The sequence below is a fragment of the Seriola dumerili genome, unplaced genomic scaffold (assembly GCF_002260705.1).
Source record: "Seriola dumerili isolate Sdu_G_001 unplaced genomic scaffold, Sdu_1.0 BDQW01000040.1, whole genome shotgun sequence".
Lineage (NCBI taxonomy): Eukaryota > Metazoa > Chordata > Actinopteri > Carangiformes > Carangidae > Seriola > Seriola dumerili.
In genome coordinates this window covers 2,889,717-2,908,614 of record NW_019174295.1, presented here as the reverse complement: position 1 = coordinate 2,908,614, position 18,898 = coordinate 2,889,717, and the positions used below count along the sequence as shown (strand labels likewise).

The 18,898-nt window shown below is 41.9% G+C and overlaps 1 protein-coding gene across 1 annotated transcript in view; it reads left to right on the top strand.

Annotated features, from left to right (window-relative positions):
• nbea (neurobeachin) overlaps positions 1-18,898 on the top strand; it is a 94,789-nt gene that overhangs the window by 69,335 nt on the left and 6,556 nt on the right. The window contains exons 30-51 of the mRNA XM_022738809.1: positions 38-206; positions 550-699; positions 763-938; positions 1,976-2,112; positions 3,975-4,129; positions 5,024-5,150; positions 7,561-7,688; positions 8,449-8,510; positions 10,159-10,223; positions 10,738-10,846; positions 11,732-11,898; positions 12,897-13,021; positions 13,385-13,534; positions 14,024-14,160; positions 14,286-14,403; positions 15,692-15,794; positions 15,924-16,039; positions 17,095-17,207; positions 17,453-17,593; positions 17,717-17,836; positions 18,331-18,483; positions 18,622-18,786. Of these exons, the coding sequence (XP_022594530.1) occupies positions 38-206; positions 550-699; positions 763-938; positions 1,976-2,112; positions 3,975-4,129; positions 5,024-5,150; positions 7,561-7,688; positions 8,449-8,510; positions 10,159-10,223; positions 10,738-10,846; positions 11,732-11,898; positions 12,897-13,021; positions 13,385-13,534; positions 14,024-14,160; positions 14,286-14,403; positions 15,692-15,794; positions 15,924-16,039; positions 17,095-17,207; positions 17,453-17,593; positions 17,717-17,836; positions 18,331-18,483; positions 18,622-18,786 (2,886 nt within the window). The remainder of the gene's footprint in view (positions 1-37; positions 207-549; positions 700-762; positions 939-1,975; positions 2,113-3,974; positions 4,130-5,023; positions 5,151-7,560; positions 7,689-8,448; positions 8,511-10,158; positions 10,224-10,737; positions 10,847-11,731; positions 11,899-12,896; positions 13,022-13,384; positions 13,535-14,023; positions 14,161-14,285; positions 14,404-15,691; positions 15,795-15,923; positions 16,040-17,094; positions 17,208-17,452; positions 17,594-17,716; positions 17,837-18,330; positions 18,484-18,621; positions 18,787-18,898) is intronic.

Here is an 18,898-nt window from a genome sequence, read left to right as displayed (position 1 = left end):
TTTTTTTACACTGGATAATTTTATGTGTTTTCTGTAGGATGACAGTAAGCAGGCTCAGTTTCTGGCGCTGGCAGTCGTCTATTTTATCTCAGTTCTCATGGTATCTAAATACCGGGATATTTTGGAACCCCAGCGGGAGATTGGCAGGTCCACCAGCCTATCAGGGAGAAGCATCCGCCACGAGATCAACTCCCCAACCAGTACAGGTGATTGTCATTTTTCTTTTGCTGCAATATCCTCAATATTACAGGGTAATCTTGGATGAGCCGGTGGTGACTCATTGTTGTAGCGTTGGTGTAGAGAATACAGGCTTCAGGCGAACAACAATACCTTTATCAAGAATATGAGAAAATTAGAGAAAGAAAGAATGGTATTACTTGGCAGGGAAATGAAAGCTTACAAGCAAGAGGAAAACAGCTGAGAATGAAAATTTAGAAACAGACAATATGTTGTGGAATCTCTTGACAATGCATTTTGTGTGTAATTATCTGACTTTTTTATCCTCTTTAAAGTCAAACTGCCATCTTTATTTCTTTCTCATCCATCCAGAGCACCCATCCACAGCCTTCTCTGACCGTGACAAACAGACCCCCACCCCTGTAGATGACTCTCCCCGGGCCGGCCTCCCCCACACAGACTCCGGCATCGGAGAGGAGGGCCATGTGGCCGGGTCCCTGAATGGCTCGGAGATGGGTCTTGGCCTTGGCCTTGGCCTGGTGGGGAGAGAGACAGACAGAGACCGTGACAGAGACATGGGAGGAGGTGGAGGTGGGGGAGGAGGCACAGATCTGTTGTGCAGCCTGTCGTCTGATGTTAGGAGGTCACAGGAGAGCCTTCTGGATTCTCCCCACAACCCCGGCTCCACCCCCAACTCCAGCCAAGCCCCGCCTTCATCCATCTCCAGCATTAGTCAAACAAACAAAGGCATCAATGTCAAGGTAGGTCTGTGGGACACCTGTTCAGACCGGGTTGCTCGCCTCCAAATATATCAAAATGATCTTGTCTGACTGTATGTCATTGCTGCATATAGTATTAAATATATTTAATGTGTAAATGTTTATGTATTTATACTAGTAAAGATGATAAATGTGGTATGGGTGGTCAGGAAATGCATTTTCATTTACTCTACACTATTGAGATGATCACATGTACCTATGAGCACCTGTAAACGAGCTATTTGTAAGTTTAGATATTGCTATATATCCAGCGTCAGCATTGACAGATGTTTACTTACCAGTCTAGAGGAAATGTGGCAAGTTCATAATCAAAACTTCATTCCTTTACTTGCCAAAAGCTGCATCCAGTGGTTGAAAGCACCAATGTAAACTCTTTACTATACCAAGTCTCTTCTTCTACTGAAGTAAGCATGCTAACCAGCTAGCCCTGGCCTGTCTCGTCACTTTCCGATAGCGAGTCACTCTAGCCTCGACTCTAACCTGAAGAAGTAGCGCTGCTCAGAGGACGTATTGTAACCTCTTGTTTTGTAAAAACAATAATGGTTGAAGCTCTTGTCAAGTGAAAATCACCACCACTCACTCCCGGCACAGACCACTTTCGGCATCAGAGAAAACATACAAATAGCCCCTTTAAATGTGTTTTCAGTGATCAAGCTACATCAGTACTTTTAGCTGCACGGTTGCAGCTATATCACCTGAGATGGATTTTAATGGCAGGTCTGAATAGGGTAGAGATTTTTCCACATATGCTCTTTCAAGTGGGGTTGTATAAGGTTATGTATCATTAAAACATGCCTATTTTTTGAATCATTCATAGTTGCTAGAAAAAAAAGGGTTTTCAGTTTAGTTTTGTCTGTGCTGGATTTTGTCAGAGGCAACAACAGAAATGTTAAACTTACGTTGAGAACAAAATCTCCAATGTCATGGTGCCCCTTAAAGGAAAAACAAGCCATTAAACTCCTCACAGCTTCACCAGCCTGTGTCCTGCATTCACCAGAGTTGTTCTCTCTGAAACGCAGGAGATCCTGAAGAGCTTGGTGGCAGCTCCAGTTGACGGTGGAGAGCTGGGACAGGAGTCGGGGCCGACGCCCTATCACCCAGACCCTGCCCTGAAGACACACCCCATGCTGCCTATGCAGTTCCACTCCTTCGACAGGTTAGTGCCAGCTACTGACCTATAAAGGCAGAAAGAGCAGACAGAGATATCAGAGTCAGTACAACCTGACACATCCATCAGTTAATTGATTTTTGCAGTCAATACTGGTCTTTTACAGATGTGTATTAGTATACCGCCATTTGTTAATGCTCTACATCAGTTTTGGAAAAACAGAGGACACAGAAATCAATAAAGTGATTATTATTTTGAAAAAAATGTTCTCCCATTTGGATGGTAACATTTACAAGCATACATAATGTGCTTTTTGTTTGCCAGCAGTCGCATCAATTTTTTTTTCATTGAATGAAACTCCAATATTGCACAGATAAGAGATACTTAAAAATGTGGACTACATACCTGAGAAAAACAGAGGCATTCAGTATAAAACCAGAATGACAGTAATTTCTATCCCGTCTCTGTGATACCATGATAATGAAACATGGCTGAGATGCAGTTGATTTAATTTTCTTCCCATTTTTGACATTGATTTTGGACAAAAATATTATAGAAATACAGATACTCCTGCTGAATGATTACGTCATTGCACATCGAGGCGGATAAACAAAGTCTGCAAAGAGTTTTAAATTTTCTTTTCTTGTCCAAACTGTGAACATGTGACTTTCCACTGAGTGATGACCTGCTTATATCTCCTGTGAATCACTTAGTCTCCCTGATCCTGCTCTGTGGCAGACCTTGAGAGCAAAGTTATTGATTGAAGACATTGTGCATAATAGATCATGAATGGCTCCAAATCCATTTCCAAGATGTCTACCTGATGTATAAAGCCTGTCTGCATGGTCATGGTTCAGACAGGCACAGACACGTCTGATCCATCAGTCCATATAAATTAAAGGCAAAATGCATAGTTACAAACAACAAACAGTTATTTAGTAGTGTTTTTAAACAAAGATATGTCAGTCCTTCAAAAACATTAAAACCCTGCTCTTATTTAAATGCTCATCATCCCTAAATTTTAGTTACAAGCTTGAAATGTTGGCATTTTAGGGAATGAATCTGATTTTATTGTGCTACATATTAATGAATGCACATTTTGATTTAATTAGCAAGCACTTAATAATATACTTCTGAAGTTAACATTAAAGTAGTTGATGTGCTGAAGCTCCCAATATTGCCTAAGTACCTACAAGTATTCTTTTAGCTCCCTGATGTTGTCAGGGTTGTATTTTAAAGGTCCCATATTTTATTAGGTAAGATTTCTTTCTTTGATCTTCTTTGATTATAAAGCAGGTCTAGCTTCTATATTAATATTGTGAAAGTTTCGAAGTGCTCAGTCCACAGAGAAATGCACACTGGCTGTATTCAGAAACTGAGCCTTGAAACCAGCCATCAGGACTTCAGTTCCTTTTAGATGTCACAACAAAGTAGTCACGACCCTCAACAATTCCCCAAGCCCCGCCCACCTGGACCCACAATCCAACCTTGCAGGATTTGATTTCTCTGGGTGTTTAACTGAAATCTGCTATTTTTTTATTCGAGCACTCAGAAAACAGTCAGCCAATCAGAAGAGAGGCTCAGAGCCTCTCTTCTGATTGGCTAAGAAAGAAGCCTGAGAGACGAGATCTTAAACTGCATTGAGATGGTTATTGGTTCCGCAAACCACAAATATATCTTCTTGAGGATCAACACTTCAAATAAAATACAAGAAGAGTGTAAAATATGGAACCTTTAAAACATTAAAGATGATTTGAGCAAAGCTTGTGATTTGGGGACACACCTGGGCACCGTCACAACATGTATCAGTTGTTATCAGTTGTTGTTATAAGTTATCACCGGGGAGCCTTCAATAAAGAATATTGTTCTTTGTTTGTCTCATGCCTGTGTTTTTTACACATTTTTTACAGGAGTGTTGTGGTTCCAGTCAAAAAGCCACCACCTGGCAGCCTGTCAGTCAACACAGTGGGCACACCCACAACCAGTGGAGCAGCCACTGCCGGCAGCACACCTAACATTTTTGCCGCTGCGACAGCAACGCCCAAGAGCATGATCAACACTACAGGTGAGAGATAACACATAGCACTCATGCATGTATTTATGGGATATTATTACACGTAGAAATGTTTGCACTGCATCTGTTCAGTGCAACGTAAGGAGAAGCAGCAGACAGACACCTGCAGTATGACAGAGGTGTTTTGGAGAAAAGCCTCAAGCAATTTGAAGGCTGCTTGATGAAGCAGAATTTCTCCTCTTGATGTTTTTCTTTGCTGCGCTTTGACAGCCAGAACAAACTGGAATAGAGACGAACTGAACCAACAGTGGCAGCAGATCCTTTCATGATTAGTTAGCGTCCAAAGGAATGAAGTTGCAGGCAGCACAGCAAAGTGTAAGATCTTTAAGTCACTAAAAAGTTAATGTACCCTGTACCTTTCACATGGCTCACATTTGATACTCCATGCAGTAAAAGAAACAGATGCAGAGAAAATATGTATTAGATATTCTTTGACCCAGATATGATATTGAATAGGAAGGAATGTTGGAGAACAAGATAAGAATCAAATACACTTCAGCTGACATGCAGATCAGTGCTGTTTCTATGCAGCATCATACTCAGCAGCAGAGTGGATTTGTATTCAAGGCTTTGTCAGCCTGTCGGACATATTGTACTGTATCATACATGCATAATGGACAAGGAAAGGATTTGTTCCCTGGAATGGATTCTGTATATTGATTGCAAAGCTATTTTCACAAACGGGGGGCCATTACCAGAAGACAAGCAGCTGCATGTCCGGTGAAATACTATCCAAATTGAATTTTGTCGCAGCTGATCAGGACATTAATACATTTCCTTTGTTATTATCATGCACGCTAATCTCTGTCCTGCTCGATTCATGTTACTGTAATGCCTGTCTTATTTCTCATCGCTCTCCCTGCTGTTTCTCCTTCCTGCCCCTAGGTGCCACAGACTCTGCCTCCTCCTCCTCCTCCTCCTCTTCGTCATTTGTCAATGGTGCAACTAGTAAGAATCTGCCAGCCGTGCAGACAGTGGCACCCATGCCAGAAGACACTATGGAGAATATGAGGTCAGCGCTCTCAGCATCACTAAGCTCTTAATCGCTTCAGCCATTCACTTTCCTCCCGCTCTTTCTTTTTTTTTTTTCTTCTTTTTTTTTTCTCCCTTACGTTGAATTTTCTGTTTTCTCGGGTGCCTGTCCCTTTTCCATTTTTATTCCTGTCCCTATTTCATTTCACACTTTGGTCTTCATCCCTTCCCAAAGAATTCCCGCCAGCAGTTCACACTCACAGTCATTACTGATATCATACAGCCAGGTTAGATAACAACCGGGGTGCACCTGCATCCTTTTTGAGGCCTACATTAGGTAACAATACCTGATATTAGTCATTTTAATTTTTTTTAAGTATATCAGGAGTAATGTAGACCAAAAAATATTCAGATATGTTAAAGAAAGACAAAACTTTAGTTGCTAATTACTGCGTGACAAATGACTAGAAATCCAAAGTCAGAGAAATTCCACTTCCACATTGACTCATCAGCTATAAAAAAGGATATTGGAATGACTCAACATTGCTTTTTAAAGCTGATATCAACTAATGATAATAGTTTTTCGGAAAAGCTAGTAAAACTAAGTAAGTATTTATGTTCACATTCACATACACCGCTCACACATCTTACTCAGTCTACACTATGGAGCTCTTCATCCCTGACATGGCAACTGTGTTTTAATGTCACAATTAAGATATACTGTAGAGTATGAAAATATCAGCAATATTAATACAGCTTTAATATTTCCATAAGACCAACAGTTTTAGTGGATTTCAAAGTACCTCTCATAAAAGTAAATCTGTGTTTTTTGTGTGTTTCCATATGTGTGAAGGCGTCTGACGCTCACTAGTAAGATATAAGATGATCTGCGATATGAGACTGGTAATAATGAGGAAATGGCTTTACAATATGAAATACTAGATCAGTCCTTTGAACATTGCAGCAGTTTGTACTGTAACATTTCTGTCCATGTCCTCTCTCCTCAGACGTGTTAGACAATCTGTTATGATGTGTGCAGTTAACGTGCGCGTCTAAAGGTGCACACGCACGTGAGTGGGCGGGCGGGTGCGTGCGTGCGTGCGCATGTGCTCCTTAATCAGTGTGCATGTCTGTACATGTGTGTTTGTGTGTGTGTGGTTTGTATTGCAGTGCCTATTGTGAGGTGGCGCAGTGTGCGCTGCGCAGCGGTCAGACGCCCCCTGAGCTCAAGTCTTTTAGCTCTCTGGCAGGCTTCCAGGCAGCCCCCCGAGATGCAGGACAGTGTTTTAGGCAAGGAGATACTCGTCCTGTCCCCCCCCTCCCCATGCCCCCTTACGAACCCACCCCCACACCCACACCAGCATCATCCCCCCCTCCCTCTGCCCCACCTCCACCACACACCCTCTGCTACGCCCAGCCACTACCAAATGTTCCCAGAGTGCCATGCAAGAAAGGACGGACATCTTTGCTAACAGCTTTCAACACTTAGCAATCACTTTTGTTTTAGGCCCAGCAGCTCATGTTTTTATGTTTTTTACTGCAACACAGTCAACTCTGTCACTTCTGGCATGGCCGACTTTCTCACACTAACTAACCCCAAACTCCAGATCAGACCTGAGTCAAACTGTGTTTGCAAATAATTTGTGGCGTGGGTTTGCTTGAACAGACTTGAGCGCTTGTTTTAACCTCCTGCTGCTCTGGGCAGGTTAAAACAAAATTAAGATTTGTAAACACCAGTGACCCGGGTCTGTTTCAGAAACCACATGCTTACAAGACTAAGAAGATGCACATCACTGCCAACATGGCTGCTTTGCTGTATATTCGTCCTGCCTTACTCTCTCCATTTCTTAACTGAACATGTAACAGAAAAGTATTTTACTCTTCAACACAAAGGCACTAATATAAAGATTTGTAGTATCTACAGGACATGTCAATATATACAGTATTCTCCAACGCAGTTTAAAATAAGAGCCGTTTTTTGGAGGCTTAGCTTTTTTTGCACGTCAAGGTTCACTCATCTCACGAAGCCAAGTTGATTAGCAGAGCGATTAGTCTTTGAACTGTCTCATCAATCAATACTAACCCAGGCATAGTGCTTCCATACCAAACCATCATCACATACTCTTTGATTCTGTATGTTTTTTGAGTCTTCTGTGTCCATTTCAGACATTTTTCTATTTCCTTCTCTTTTACCGCTCTCAGCTTCTCTTTCCCTTTCCCATCTCTGCTTCTCTGTAATTTGCCGTCCCTTCTTCCCACCTGTCTTTGCTCATTTCTTTCTTGCATGTTTTCTTGCTCCCTTCCTCACCCACCGTATATACCCCTCCCTGAGTCCCCCCCCCCCCCCCCCCCCCCCCCTCACATGCTCTTCTACCCTCATCTGTATGTTGCTTATTTTAATCTTCACTCCTATTCACTTCATCTTTCTCTCACTTATTTCCCTGCCACAGTATTACCACCAAGCTGGAGCGCGCTCTGGAGAAGGTGGCCCCCCTGCTGAGGGAGATTTTTGTGGACTTCGCCCCCTTCCTGTCCAGGACACTTCTTGGTAGCCATGGGCAGGAACTGCTCATAGAAGGTACAGGTGCTGTACACGGCTCCTTTTTCTCTAACTGGCGTCTCTCTGTGGAGTCTCCCCATTCACTGTCCCTCACCGCGATGTGTGTGTGTGTGTGTGTGTGCGAGAAAGAAAAAGCGTGTGTGAGAGAGGAGAAAAACAAAATGGAACGAGTGAGTGAACGAGTGTGTGATTAGTTGGCAGCGAATGAGTGAGTGAGTGTCTTTGAGCTGGCTGCTTCACTCATTCGTCAAGCAGGTATGAAGTCAGTATTTTGCACCATTTTCAATCAGCTAGCCAGGCAACGTCAACAGTTTTAGATCAGATTATGTTCAGTTTTAGCATTAATGCTGCTGCTATTATAGTACTGTTCTAAATGTGATGCATTCCTTCTCCCTCTGCCCACCTGCTTCCTGGCGTCCTGTTTTCGTGATCCACTGTCTCTATGTTGATCTCTCCCTCTCCTCACTTCCTGCTCCCTCTTCCCCCGCCTCTCTTTTTCTCTACTGTTTGTTCCTGTCTTCTCCGTGGCATGCTTTTTATAAACTTGACTACGATGACTGTAAACAACAGCAGAAAACCACTGACACTACAGTGTCGTCTTTGATGATATTTTTGTGTCTCGCAGTGGTGTGTGTGTGTGTGTGTGTGTGTGTGTGTGTGTGCGTGCGTGCGTGCGTGCGTGCGTGCGTGCGTGCGTGCGTGCGTGCGTGCGTGTGTGTGTGTGTCAGAGAGAAAGAAAGAGATGCTCCTGACTGTGCAGTGTGTCTTTGTGCTGCAGGTCTGGTGTGTATGAAGTCTAGCACGTCTGTGGTGGAGCTCGTAATGCTGCTGTGCTCTCAGGTTGGTAACTCCTCCTCACCTCTCTCCTCTCCATCTCTCTGTGTGCTGTCCTCACACATATGATCCATTTTGTCAAAGCCTGAAAAAGTTCTGCAAGTTTTAAAAAAAAAAAAAAAAAAATTATTTTAGACCCACAATAATAAATGGCTGAGTTGAATGCACACAGGAAGCTGTCGAGTTATTGATCTGCCCTCTGAGGCAGGGTCGACTATGCAATGAGCGCACTGCAGATGTAATATAATATCAGCTTATATGCATCATCACACTGTAGCGCCCCCTCATCAGTATCAAGCGCCACAAACAGAATTTTCCACGTCAATCACACGCACATAAACTTTTCCTGTCCTGGATTTTACTTTTAGAAACTAAATTAAAGGCATCAAAGGCATCACAGCTTCACTCATTTCAAATGTTTTTGGAGTCATTTATCTAACTAGCATTCAAAGCCAGTATCTTTATTTTCCTGAATAACCCTTAAAAGAGAGGCACTTACCACTACAGAGCTTCGCCCTGATGGCGTTGGAGACCAGTTTTCTTTTTCTTATCTTATGAAGTTTGTTTCCCAACTCTTCTCTGTTTGGCTGGATTCTTGCTGCCTGTAAGAGCTCTTGTCTTCGGAGGAGCTCTTCAGTTCTTTCCTCTTCTTTTTCTTCAACCCTTCTACCGCGGTCCTTGCCTTCTTCTCTCCCTTTTTTCCCTTCTCCATCCTTAGCTGCGCCATCACCTCTCTGCTTTTCTAGTCCATTTCAACCCAGTGTTTGAGGGGCTACTGCTTTCATCTTCTACCACTCTCTACTGCACGGCTGTTTCCTCTCACCACTCCCTTTTCCACTCTCCTCCACTCTCCTGGCTGGCTGCTCGTCAGCATGTATAGTATTACCCCCTGGCTCCGGCCTTGTCTGACATTAGAGGCTCAGGAGAGCAAACCCTACCCCAGATATTGATCCTGTGGATGGGGGGGGTGTAACAGGAGATGGTCCCATGTGTCCTTCACAGCCTTAAGAGCTAGTGGAGCTAATGGAGCTCTGATAGTTTTAGGCTTTCAGCAACACTCTTATCCTCAGCTCAGAAGGCTCCACTCTCATGCACAAGCACATAAAACACTTCCGCACGGGTGCATTCTCATTGACACTCGCAGAGCTCTTAAGATGTTTTTTCATCCTTATTTTGAGGAGTTTCATGCTAAGGTAACTTTGCACCGGAGATGGTAATTGATGAATTTATATTTCTTCATGCATAAAGCTAATTTTATCTCTGTATTTAGTGACACTTTTTACGTGTTGATCCCCTGATTAACCACAACAACCCACCTACCACTTTCAACCAGGAGTGGATGATGTGACAATATATGCAGTGAAGCAAGAGAATTTTTCGGAGGAATTTTACCGTGCAATATACCAACATGGCTCTGGTAACCATACACAATGTGCAATGCTGCAAATTGATGAGCAGGACAACTTTAAGACAATGTTGGATTTATATGTTTTTTTGTTAGTAATAATTAATTCACAAGATTCAAATTTGGTCATTTGACCGACAAGTAAATTTCCAGAAAATGTACGACATCAGTATAAAATGACATATATGATGACACATCGAACACCCCCACTCCCTATCATATTAACTCTGATCTGTCCTCTACACTTAGGAGTGGCAAAACTCCATTCAGAAGAACGCCGGACTGGCCTTCATTGAGCTCATCAATGAGGGAAGGTAATCTATCACACTGACTGATTATCACCCCCGCGTAACTCCCCGTGATTCACACATTAACGCCAATACTGTTATCAGTGCTTCACAACTAATGGGTATGATACAGTCCTAATGAGAACCTTGCCAGGATAAGTGCACAGTGCCACGTGTGTTCAGTAGGAAGTCAAATCATTAGAGTGCAATTAAGTTTACTGCTGATTTGTGCTGCTCTATTTTCAGAGCCTGTAATCTTGTTTTTTTTTTCAGTCCAAAGTGTTTATTGGAGGATTGCTGCAAAACTTAAGAAGATAAATACACACCAAAAGTCTACTTTTTAAATATACTGTTTACTGACACACATTCAGCAAGCTTCAGCAGCAAATCATTTCTTATTGATATAATTCAGAAAAGCTTGAAATACTGAGGAGAACTTGCTTTAATTGCCTCCTGTTGAAAGTTTAATTTTTTCTAAATGGAGGTGTTGCTAATGCCTGTAATCTTTGTCACTTCCCCGTGTTTCTCACTCCATCACCAGACTCCTGTGCCACGCCATGAAGGATCATATTGTGCGCGTTGCCAACGAAGCAGAGTTCATCCTGAACAGACAGAGAGCTGAGGATGTGCACAAACACGCTGAATTTGAGGTAAACCTACAGAGCGCCGCTGCTGTTTTAAATCACACGTGACAGGTGAAAAGCCATGTGAAGTGGCCAGTATGTTCATGCGCATTGTTTTTCACGATTGTCACCAACACATACCTGGGCTTTGAGTAAGTTACTGCCTCCAGTTAGTACATTTAAACTAATTTCAACTCAGGATTTTATGCAGCAATAAGTGTTGTCGGAGGACACTGTTCACACTCGTCTTGTGCTTTGCGAAAACACAATTAACCTACTGAGTATATCTGACTCATAAAGGAACACAACAAATAATCCTCCCACGTTTATTCTTATTCTTATTCTTCTTTATTTTTTCTGCTCTTATTTTCAGAGTAGTAATTCTTGTATCACTTTTGGCCAGTAAATTAGCATTTGACCCTTTAAATAAAAACTAAAAACTAATAAAAGCTATAAATTAATTTGACCAGTGCTTGATTTTTCATGCCAATACCAATATTAATATTTGAGAGTTAACGTCATAATGATTATCAGCTAATATTCATTATTTACATACAGTAAATGCACAAGAAAAATAACAAAGATCCCTTAAACTTGCTTTTTCAAGAATGTGACCAGGATCAATACTGAGCTTTCTGGTGAACAAACTATGTAACACTGATTTTAAATTACTTCAAACTAATCTTTTTCATTTCTGCCATTTCTTCTTCCTCATGTGCTGACATGAATTTAATACCAACAAATCTCTGATAAGCTCATTTCCACTGATTTATGGGTCTAGCTCTATTCACCAAAAACTCAACAGACAGACATACTGTACAACAACCGACTCCTCGTCACCACGGTCTTCCTCATCTCTGACGGTAATGCTCTCCGGTTTTAACTCTTCTACCGCCTGCTCTCCCCCCTTAGTCTAACTGCGCCCAGTACGCCGCGGACCGGAGAGAGGAGGAGAAAATGTGCGATCACCTCATCAGCGCCGCTAAGCACAGAGATCATGTGACGGCCAACCAGCTGAAACAGAAGATCCTCAACATCCTGACCAATAAGCATGGAGCGTGGGGGACGATGTCACAGAGGTGAGAGGAGCGACGTATCAAATTATAACTCTGGGACATTTTTAGATCACCATTACACAGGATGTCATTTAATAGGAGACATTACACCGGTTGAGTGCTTCTTATATTTAATGGAATAATTGGTATGTGTAGTGATTATTAAGTCAGCACCGTCCATCATGCATGGACCGTATCATTGTAACATATCACCATTGTATACTGTTGCTACGTAACTATAGTAAAAGTAGACTGTACATAAATTCATAAAGCCAGTAGAGTGTCAGACTCATTGCTGAAATACAGAACAATTCAGCAAACACATTTATAAAACATATTACGTTCTGTGTAAAGCAGTTACAGCACACGCAGACAGCTGCCTGGTAGCTGTGTGAGACTGATCTACTTATTTAGCACACTGGCATACACTCACATTACCTCAATGATGGCTTGTTATGCAGATCTGCCTCCAGGCTGGCAGCCAGTCGAAGGACATGGGATTTAATTTGAGGACATGTGACATGGACCATCTGACGCCTGTCTTCCTCATGTCACTGTCGATGAAGTAAATTGTATACCACAACGCGCAGGCTGTTGATAAGCACCTCCTGCACTCAGACACCAAAAAAAAAAAAAAATCAAAGTGAAATTGCATTTGAAATTGATGATATTTTTAATGTTTGTTCACATTAGGCAAAATTTCAATCACACCTATGGCTAAACCTTACTATTCATCTGTTTTCTTCATACGACCCCTTTGGCTCTACTTTTCTCTCACCTTAAAACCAGTTACTGTTGTTTCCAGATGTGGAAAGGTTGTTTAAACACACCTATGGTCAAATAGTGCCCCTTATCCAAATATAGAAGAGCCTTTCTCTGTAGAAAATGAGTTTTACAAGTTACAAGCATACAGTAAATGTCACCTTTGACTTCAGTTATCTTTACGTTCCTAAAATGCACACCTCGTTTGCTTCCCAACACTGCAATGACTCGACTTTGCTCCTCCCCTTTTATGTCTTCAGCCAATTACATGACTTCTGGCGTCTAGACTACTGGGAGGACGACCTGAGGAGGAGACGGAGATTTGTGCGAAACGCCTTCGGATCCACCCACGCCGACGTGTCCCTCAAAGCTCTGGAGGACTACGGTTTGTGATATGTATTAATGTGAACGTGTTGTACTTGGTCGATACCTCCTTTTTGCATAAGATAAGATAAGAAAAGATAAGATTAGATAAGATGAGATGTACCTTTATCGATTCCCCCGTAGAGGCAATTCAAATTTGACACAGCAGCACAAAAGAGTAGCAGCGTAAGGGGGAAAATGTAATAAGATAAGAAAATAAAAATAGAAACAGAATCTAAAATAAATAAGATAAATTAGAAATACTATATACAATAACAATATACAATGCAACATAGGCTGTTCTGTACATGTGCAATATAAAAATAGAAAATTAAGTGGTTGCTTCATGCACACAACCTTTACACGCACACTTAAAAACACACAGGTACGGAAGAGGAAGAGGAGGGGCTTAAGTCGAAAAAGAATTTCCGCAGCCAGTCAGTGGTCACCCAGAATCCAGAGGCGGAGTTAATGCTAGAGGGAGACGATGACGCTGTCAGCCTGCTGCAGGAAAAAGAGATTGATAACCTCGCAGGTAAGATGCACACACAGTTACGCACACACACGGACAGTATGCTACAGTTCGACTAAACCGCAAACTGTCTATGACTCTTGTTTTTAGTACGTTTCCGTCCGCGACTTTTTACCTCCAAAGGCAAGTTGGACATTTGAAAGTTCTGCAGCTCCTCTAACCACCTGACGATTAGAGACGATTAAGTCATAATTTACTAAAAACCGATGCTGATGCAAATCAGACCAAAGACCTCATGTAATCCAGTGGTTCCTCTCTGACTTACACACATGATTGGGTTGTTTACAACAGTAGGAAAGTAGAAGAAGCGAATAAACGATCAATCTTAACTAACACGAAATGAGTCTATTACAGTATGTGTGCCATTTAATTATCTGTTGTGTGCGATCATTGCTTATTACTATTATGTATTATGAACCTGTCAGTGCTATGACTACCTAGCTATCTACCTTTGACTACCTAAAGAAGTAGTAACACCACTGTCACCCTCAGGGCCTGTGGTTCTGAGTACTCCAGCTCAATTGGTCGCTCCAGTGGTGGTGGCTCGAGGCACTCTGTCCATCACTACTACTGAGATCTACTTTGAGGTGGACGAAGAGGATTCTGCATTCAAGAAGACTGATGCTAAAGTGAGGGCAAGCTGTCTTTCTGTATTGTTGTTCAGTGCAGGGGGGGGGGGGATTTAGACCACATTCTCTGGGAGATTGGTCTTTCTTCATGTTATAATGTTTCACTGGATTTCCTTTCTCAACAGGTGCTGGCCTACTCAGAGGGTCTGCACGGAAAATGGATGTTCAGTGAGATCCGAGCTGTGTTTTCCAGACGCTACCTGCTGCAGAATACCGGACTAGAGGTCTTCATGGCCAACAGAAGTAAGTCAGCAAAGTCTTGTAAGTCTTGTTACTTACATTAACCTACTCGCATCTATTGATTTCTCAACACTCTATCAGAGAGGTTATAAGGACTATAGGGATTTTGACCGTATGCATCTGATAACACAAGCCCCAAGGCATCAATCCGAGCCACTGACAGTATTTATTGATTATTTACCATCACTATGACCAGCTATTCAAACCTGTAAATAATTTATGGGTTGCACTGTCTGCAAGCAGTTTATCTGCTTTTTGCCTTTTTGCCATCATTTATTGTTGAGTTTCTGTAAAAAAAAAACAAAAAAAAATGTTTTGGTACATATAAAAAAAAAAAAGGACCAGACACCAATATGTATGATGAACTAACACCAAAGGTTGACTGAATTAAAGACTTCAGTGTGAAACAACTGGGGCATCAGTGCCAATAAAAGTAAAGTGCAGCTGGTTCCAGCTACTGAATTTCTTTGGTTTGTGAAGAATTAGACATAAATATCAAAATGGTATTTAAAAATGTTTAAAATTACACCGTGTTAGCAATAAGTACCAAACAAAACAATTAATTAAAGGAGCTATTTGTAAGTTTTGCTATTGCTACATAGCTAACTATAGCATTAGCAGCTGTTTACTTACCAGTCTAGAAGAAACATTGTTCAGCATCAAACTTCATTCTTTTACTCACCAAGAGCTGTCTCCAGGGGTGGAAAGCAACGCCAATGGTAACTCTTATCTCTATGACATCTTTTCTTCTACTGAAATTAGCACGTTAACTAGCTAGCCCCGGTCCGTCTCGTCACTTTCCGGTAGCGACTCCCTGTAGCCTCCAATCTGCCCCGAAGACGTAGCTCTGCTCAAAGGGCCTATTATAACCTCTTGTCTTGTAAACGCAACGATGACTGAAGCTCTTTTCAAGCGACAATCACAACCACCGGCTCCCAGCAAGAAACCATGTTTGGCGGCAGAGAAAACGTACAAATAGCCTCTTCAAAACAATGTTAGGATTAAACATTAGAATAGCACTCAGATTTAGTAAGTGCAGAGTGAAGTGCATATTAATCGAGTATAGCCTCTTTATGTAAGTGTGTTTTCTCTCTTCTGACTTCCCTACACTATCATTGTCATTATTATTCCCAGTATGATGGCACTCACTTTTTCCCTCTGCAGTATGGAGAATACTACCATTCCCTGCACTCTACACAACCACTCAAAAGAATGTTCCCCTATAAAATGTATACCCAATTTATTTTATTGTTTGGCACACGTTGACTATATGTTGTCTCTTCCTCTCCAGCATCTGTGATGTTTAACTTCCCTGACCAGGCCACAGTCAAGAGGGTGGTTTACAGTCTCCCACGGGTGGGTGTAGGAACGAGTTACGGCCTCCCGCAGGCCAGGTAGGTGCAAGGTGTAGTCAGCTGTGGTCCGCAGCTGTTCTGTGGTGGAATGGCAGTTTTCTGGTTTGATTAAAAAGGAGATGAATTTCAATGTGTGTGTCTATGCTTGTGTGTGTGTTGGTCTCCCAGACGGATTTCCTTGGCCACCCCTCGTCAGCTCTTCAAGTCGTCCAACATGACACAGCGCTGGCAGAGGAGAGAGATCTCCAACTTTGAGTACCTCATGTTCCTCAACACTATTGCAGGTAGAGTCCACTTTCAGTCATATTTCATGAGTTGTCATTCTTCCAAGTCTGTTTTTGTGAATCATAGCGTTTAAATAATATATGAAGCGGTTAGCAGCCAAACACACATCCCTGTCTAATGTGGTCTCTCTTTTTCTCAGACCAAACATTTGAATTATTTGAAAGAATACATCCTCGTTTTCTCACTTTCTTCTGTGTGATATTGACATTGACAACGATTGTAATAATACAACCTTATTTTGTTGCTGTGACAGTTCCTGTTGCGCTGTGTTGTTCGAATATAACTGCACAGCCAGACACTGCAGACTTGCCTTGTTGATATTTATATATTTACAAAAATATATGAACACATACAGCCACGATGACAAAGTGATATAAGTAATGAATTGAAAATAATGACTGCAGCCATTTGCTATTTTATTTTGTTTATAACCCCTTCGTATCCTGGAATATTTCAATGTATTTATAGATGTTCTAAAAAATATATAAAAAAAAAAACACTGTTAGAAATATGTATGTAATAGAAATGCAGAATGAGTGTCTAAGACACATCGAGATTAATGACGCCCAGTGAAAATTTGTATAAAAGCCTTTGCACATGTTGGCATGTTGCAGTTTGTCAACAGCTTGTGCTTTTATGCCTCTCTCTGTTGCATCTTTTATCACACTAACATACGACCTTGGTTGGTGTAATTGGCACTTAGTCTTTGCTCAGAAGTTAGCCTCACTAATTAAAGGTTTGAGCATGAGCCTGACTTATTAGGTGTGGAGGTTTTTCAAGCCTGGAAATTAGTAGCAATGATGTTATCAATCACATTTTCTTTTACAGTTTGCATAATCATATTCTAGTGTGTATTCATCTGATGTCAGACTCAGATTGATTAAAGTAAACATGCCGTGTGTTCATACCACATATGTTATAACAAGGCTAACACAGCATGGTGTCACAGTATGGGGCCATCTTGTGACACAACAAAAAAAGAAAATGGAATGATGTCGTGTCTATATTTCCACTTAGTCAGGTTTTCCTCTCCTGTGAATCTTTATCCCTGCAGGGAGGACCTATAATGACCTGAACCAGTACCCTATCTTCCCCTGGGTCTTGACCAACTATGATTCAGAGGAGCTCGATCTCACTCTGCCTGGCAACTTCAGAGACCTCTCCAAGGTTAGAGCACTCAGACGCACAACACTCACTGCACTTTTTCCATAAAATAGTTTATGTGCTACGAATATTATAAAACCAAAAATGAGAAATACATATCATATTTTGTCATATACTGTACTGAGGTTTAGTAGGAAAATGCATTCTCTCTTTTTACAGCAGATCAAAAAGGACACAAGCTTGTTATTTTTATTGTCCAGCCATTGACCACTGACTTAAGTGGATTATTTCTCTCTGGTTTCCTCCAGCCAATCGGTGCACTGAATCCCAAGCGAGCAGCGTTTTACGCAGAGCGCTACGAGACGTGGGACGACGACAGCACGCCTCCTCACCACTATACAACCCTGTACTCCACCGCTCATTCAACACTGATGTGGATGCTCAGAATAGTGAGTACCTACTTAAGACACTTACAAACCATCAGCCCTATCAACCCCTCAGCAGCTGTTTGAAAACACCCGGGACACACAGGGCTTCTTTTCAAATGAATTTGTCTCTTCTTGTGCCTGTAGGAGCCCTTCACCACATTTTTCCTCAACGCCAACGATAGCAAGTTTGACCATCCAGAGAGATCCTTCTCTGGCATCGGCCGCTCGTGGAGGAACTGTCAGAGGGACACGGCTGATGTCAAGGTATTCCTGACGGGCTGAAGGAACAACATACTGAAGTGACAGCCTGTGAAGAGGCAGTGCTGAGATAATAACTGAAAACACAAAAACACAGAGAGTAGCATGATTTTCAGCTAAATATGTTTTTGTGTTTGAAGTGCTGTTAAGCTATTCTAGTTTTAATTTAAAGGTATTTAATTGTATGAGGAGTGTCAGTAACTGTACTTGTAGATGCACACATTGTCTGTGTGTCAGAATTGCACACAAGGCCACGATATACATTATTTTTCCTATGGTCATACAGTTGGTATAAAATATTTGGTTTCTGTTCTCTTCAGTACGTATTTACTTGTAGTATTTTTTATAAGTCCTGGAGGGTATAATTTAAATATTGGTGAAAACAGCTTGTGCGTGTCAGCTTTGAAAGACTGCTAATTATAGTTGATATCTTTAACATTACATTTAATAGCAGATTTCGGGAAGAAATAATTTTGTCGTGAATCCGTTGTATCCTTCAGGAGCTGATCCCAGAGTTCTACTATTTGCCGGAGATGTTTGTCAACAGTAATGAGTATGAGCTCGGGGTGCGTGAAGATGGAGTCCCTGTGTGTGACATAGAGCTTCCTGCCTGGGCCAAGAAACCTGAAGACTTTGTCCGCATTAACCGGATGGTGAGAGACACCCGAAAATAAAAAGCTAAAAGAAAAATCTTTCGCCTCTGCCTTTAAATCCACCGGAGGGACATTGAACATATTCCTGACCTCTTTCTGCCTCTCTCTCTCTTTCTCTCTCTCTCTGCACATGACCAGGCGTTGGAGAGCGAGTTTGTGTCGTGCCAGCTTCACCAGTGGATTGATCTAATATTTGGCTACAAGCAGCGAGGGCCAGAGGCGGTCCGAGCCCTCAACGTGTTCAACTTCTTGTCCTACGAGGGAGCGGTCACCCTCGACAATTTAGATGCTGCGCAACGCGAGGTTGGTCTCCCAACACATCGCTCTTGTTTGAGTCAGAAACGGATTATTACAGTGCAGTAATCTCCCTCTCATTCTCATGATGCATCTGCGAGATTTCTTCATGCAGTCGCGT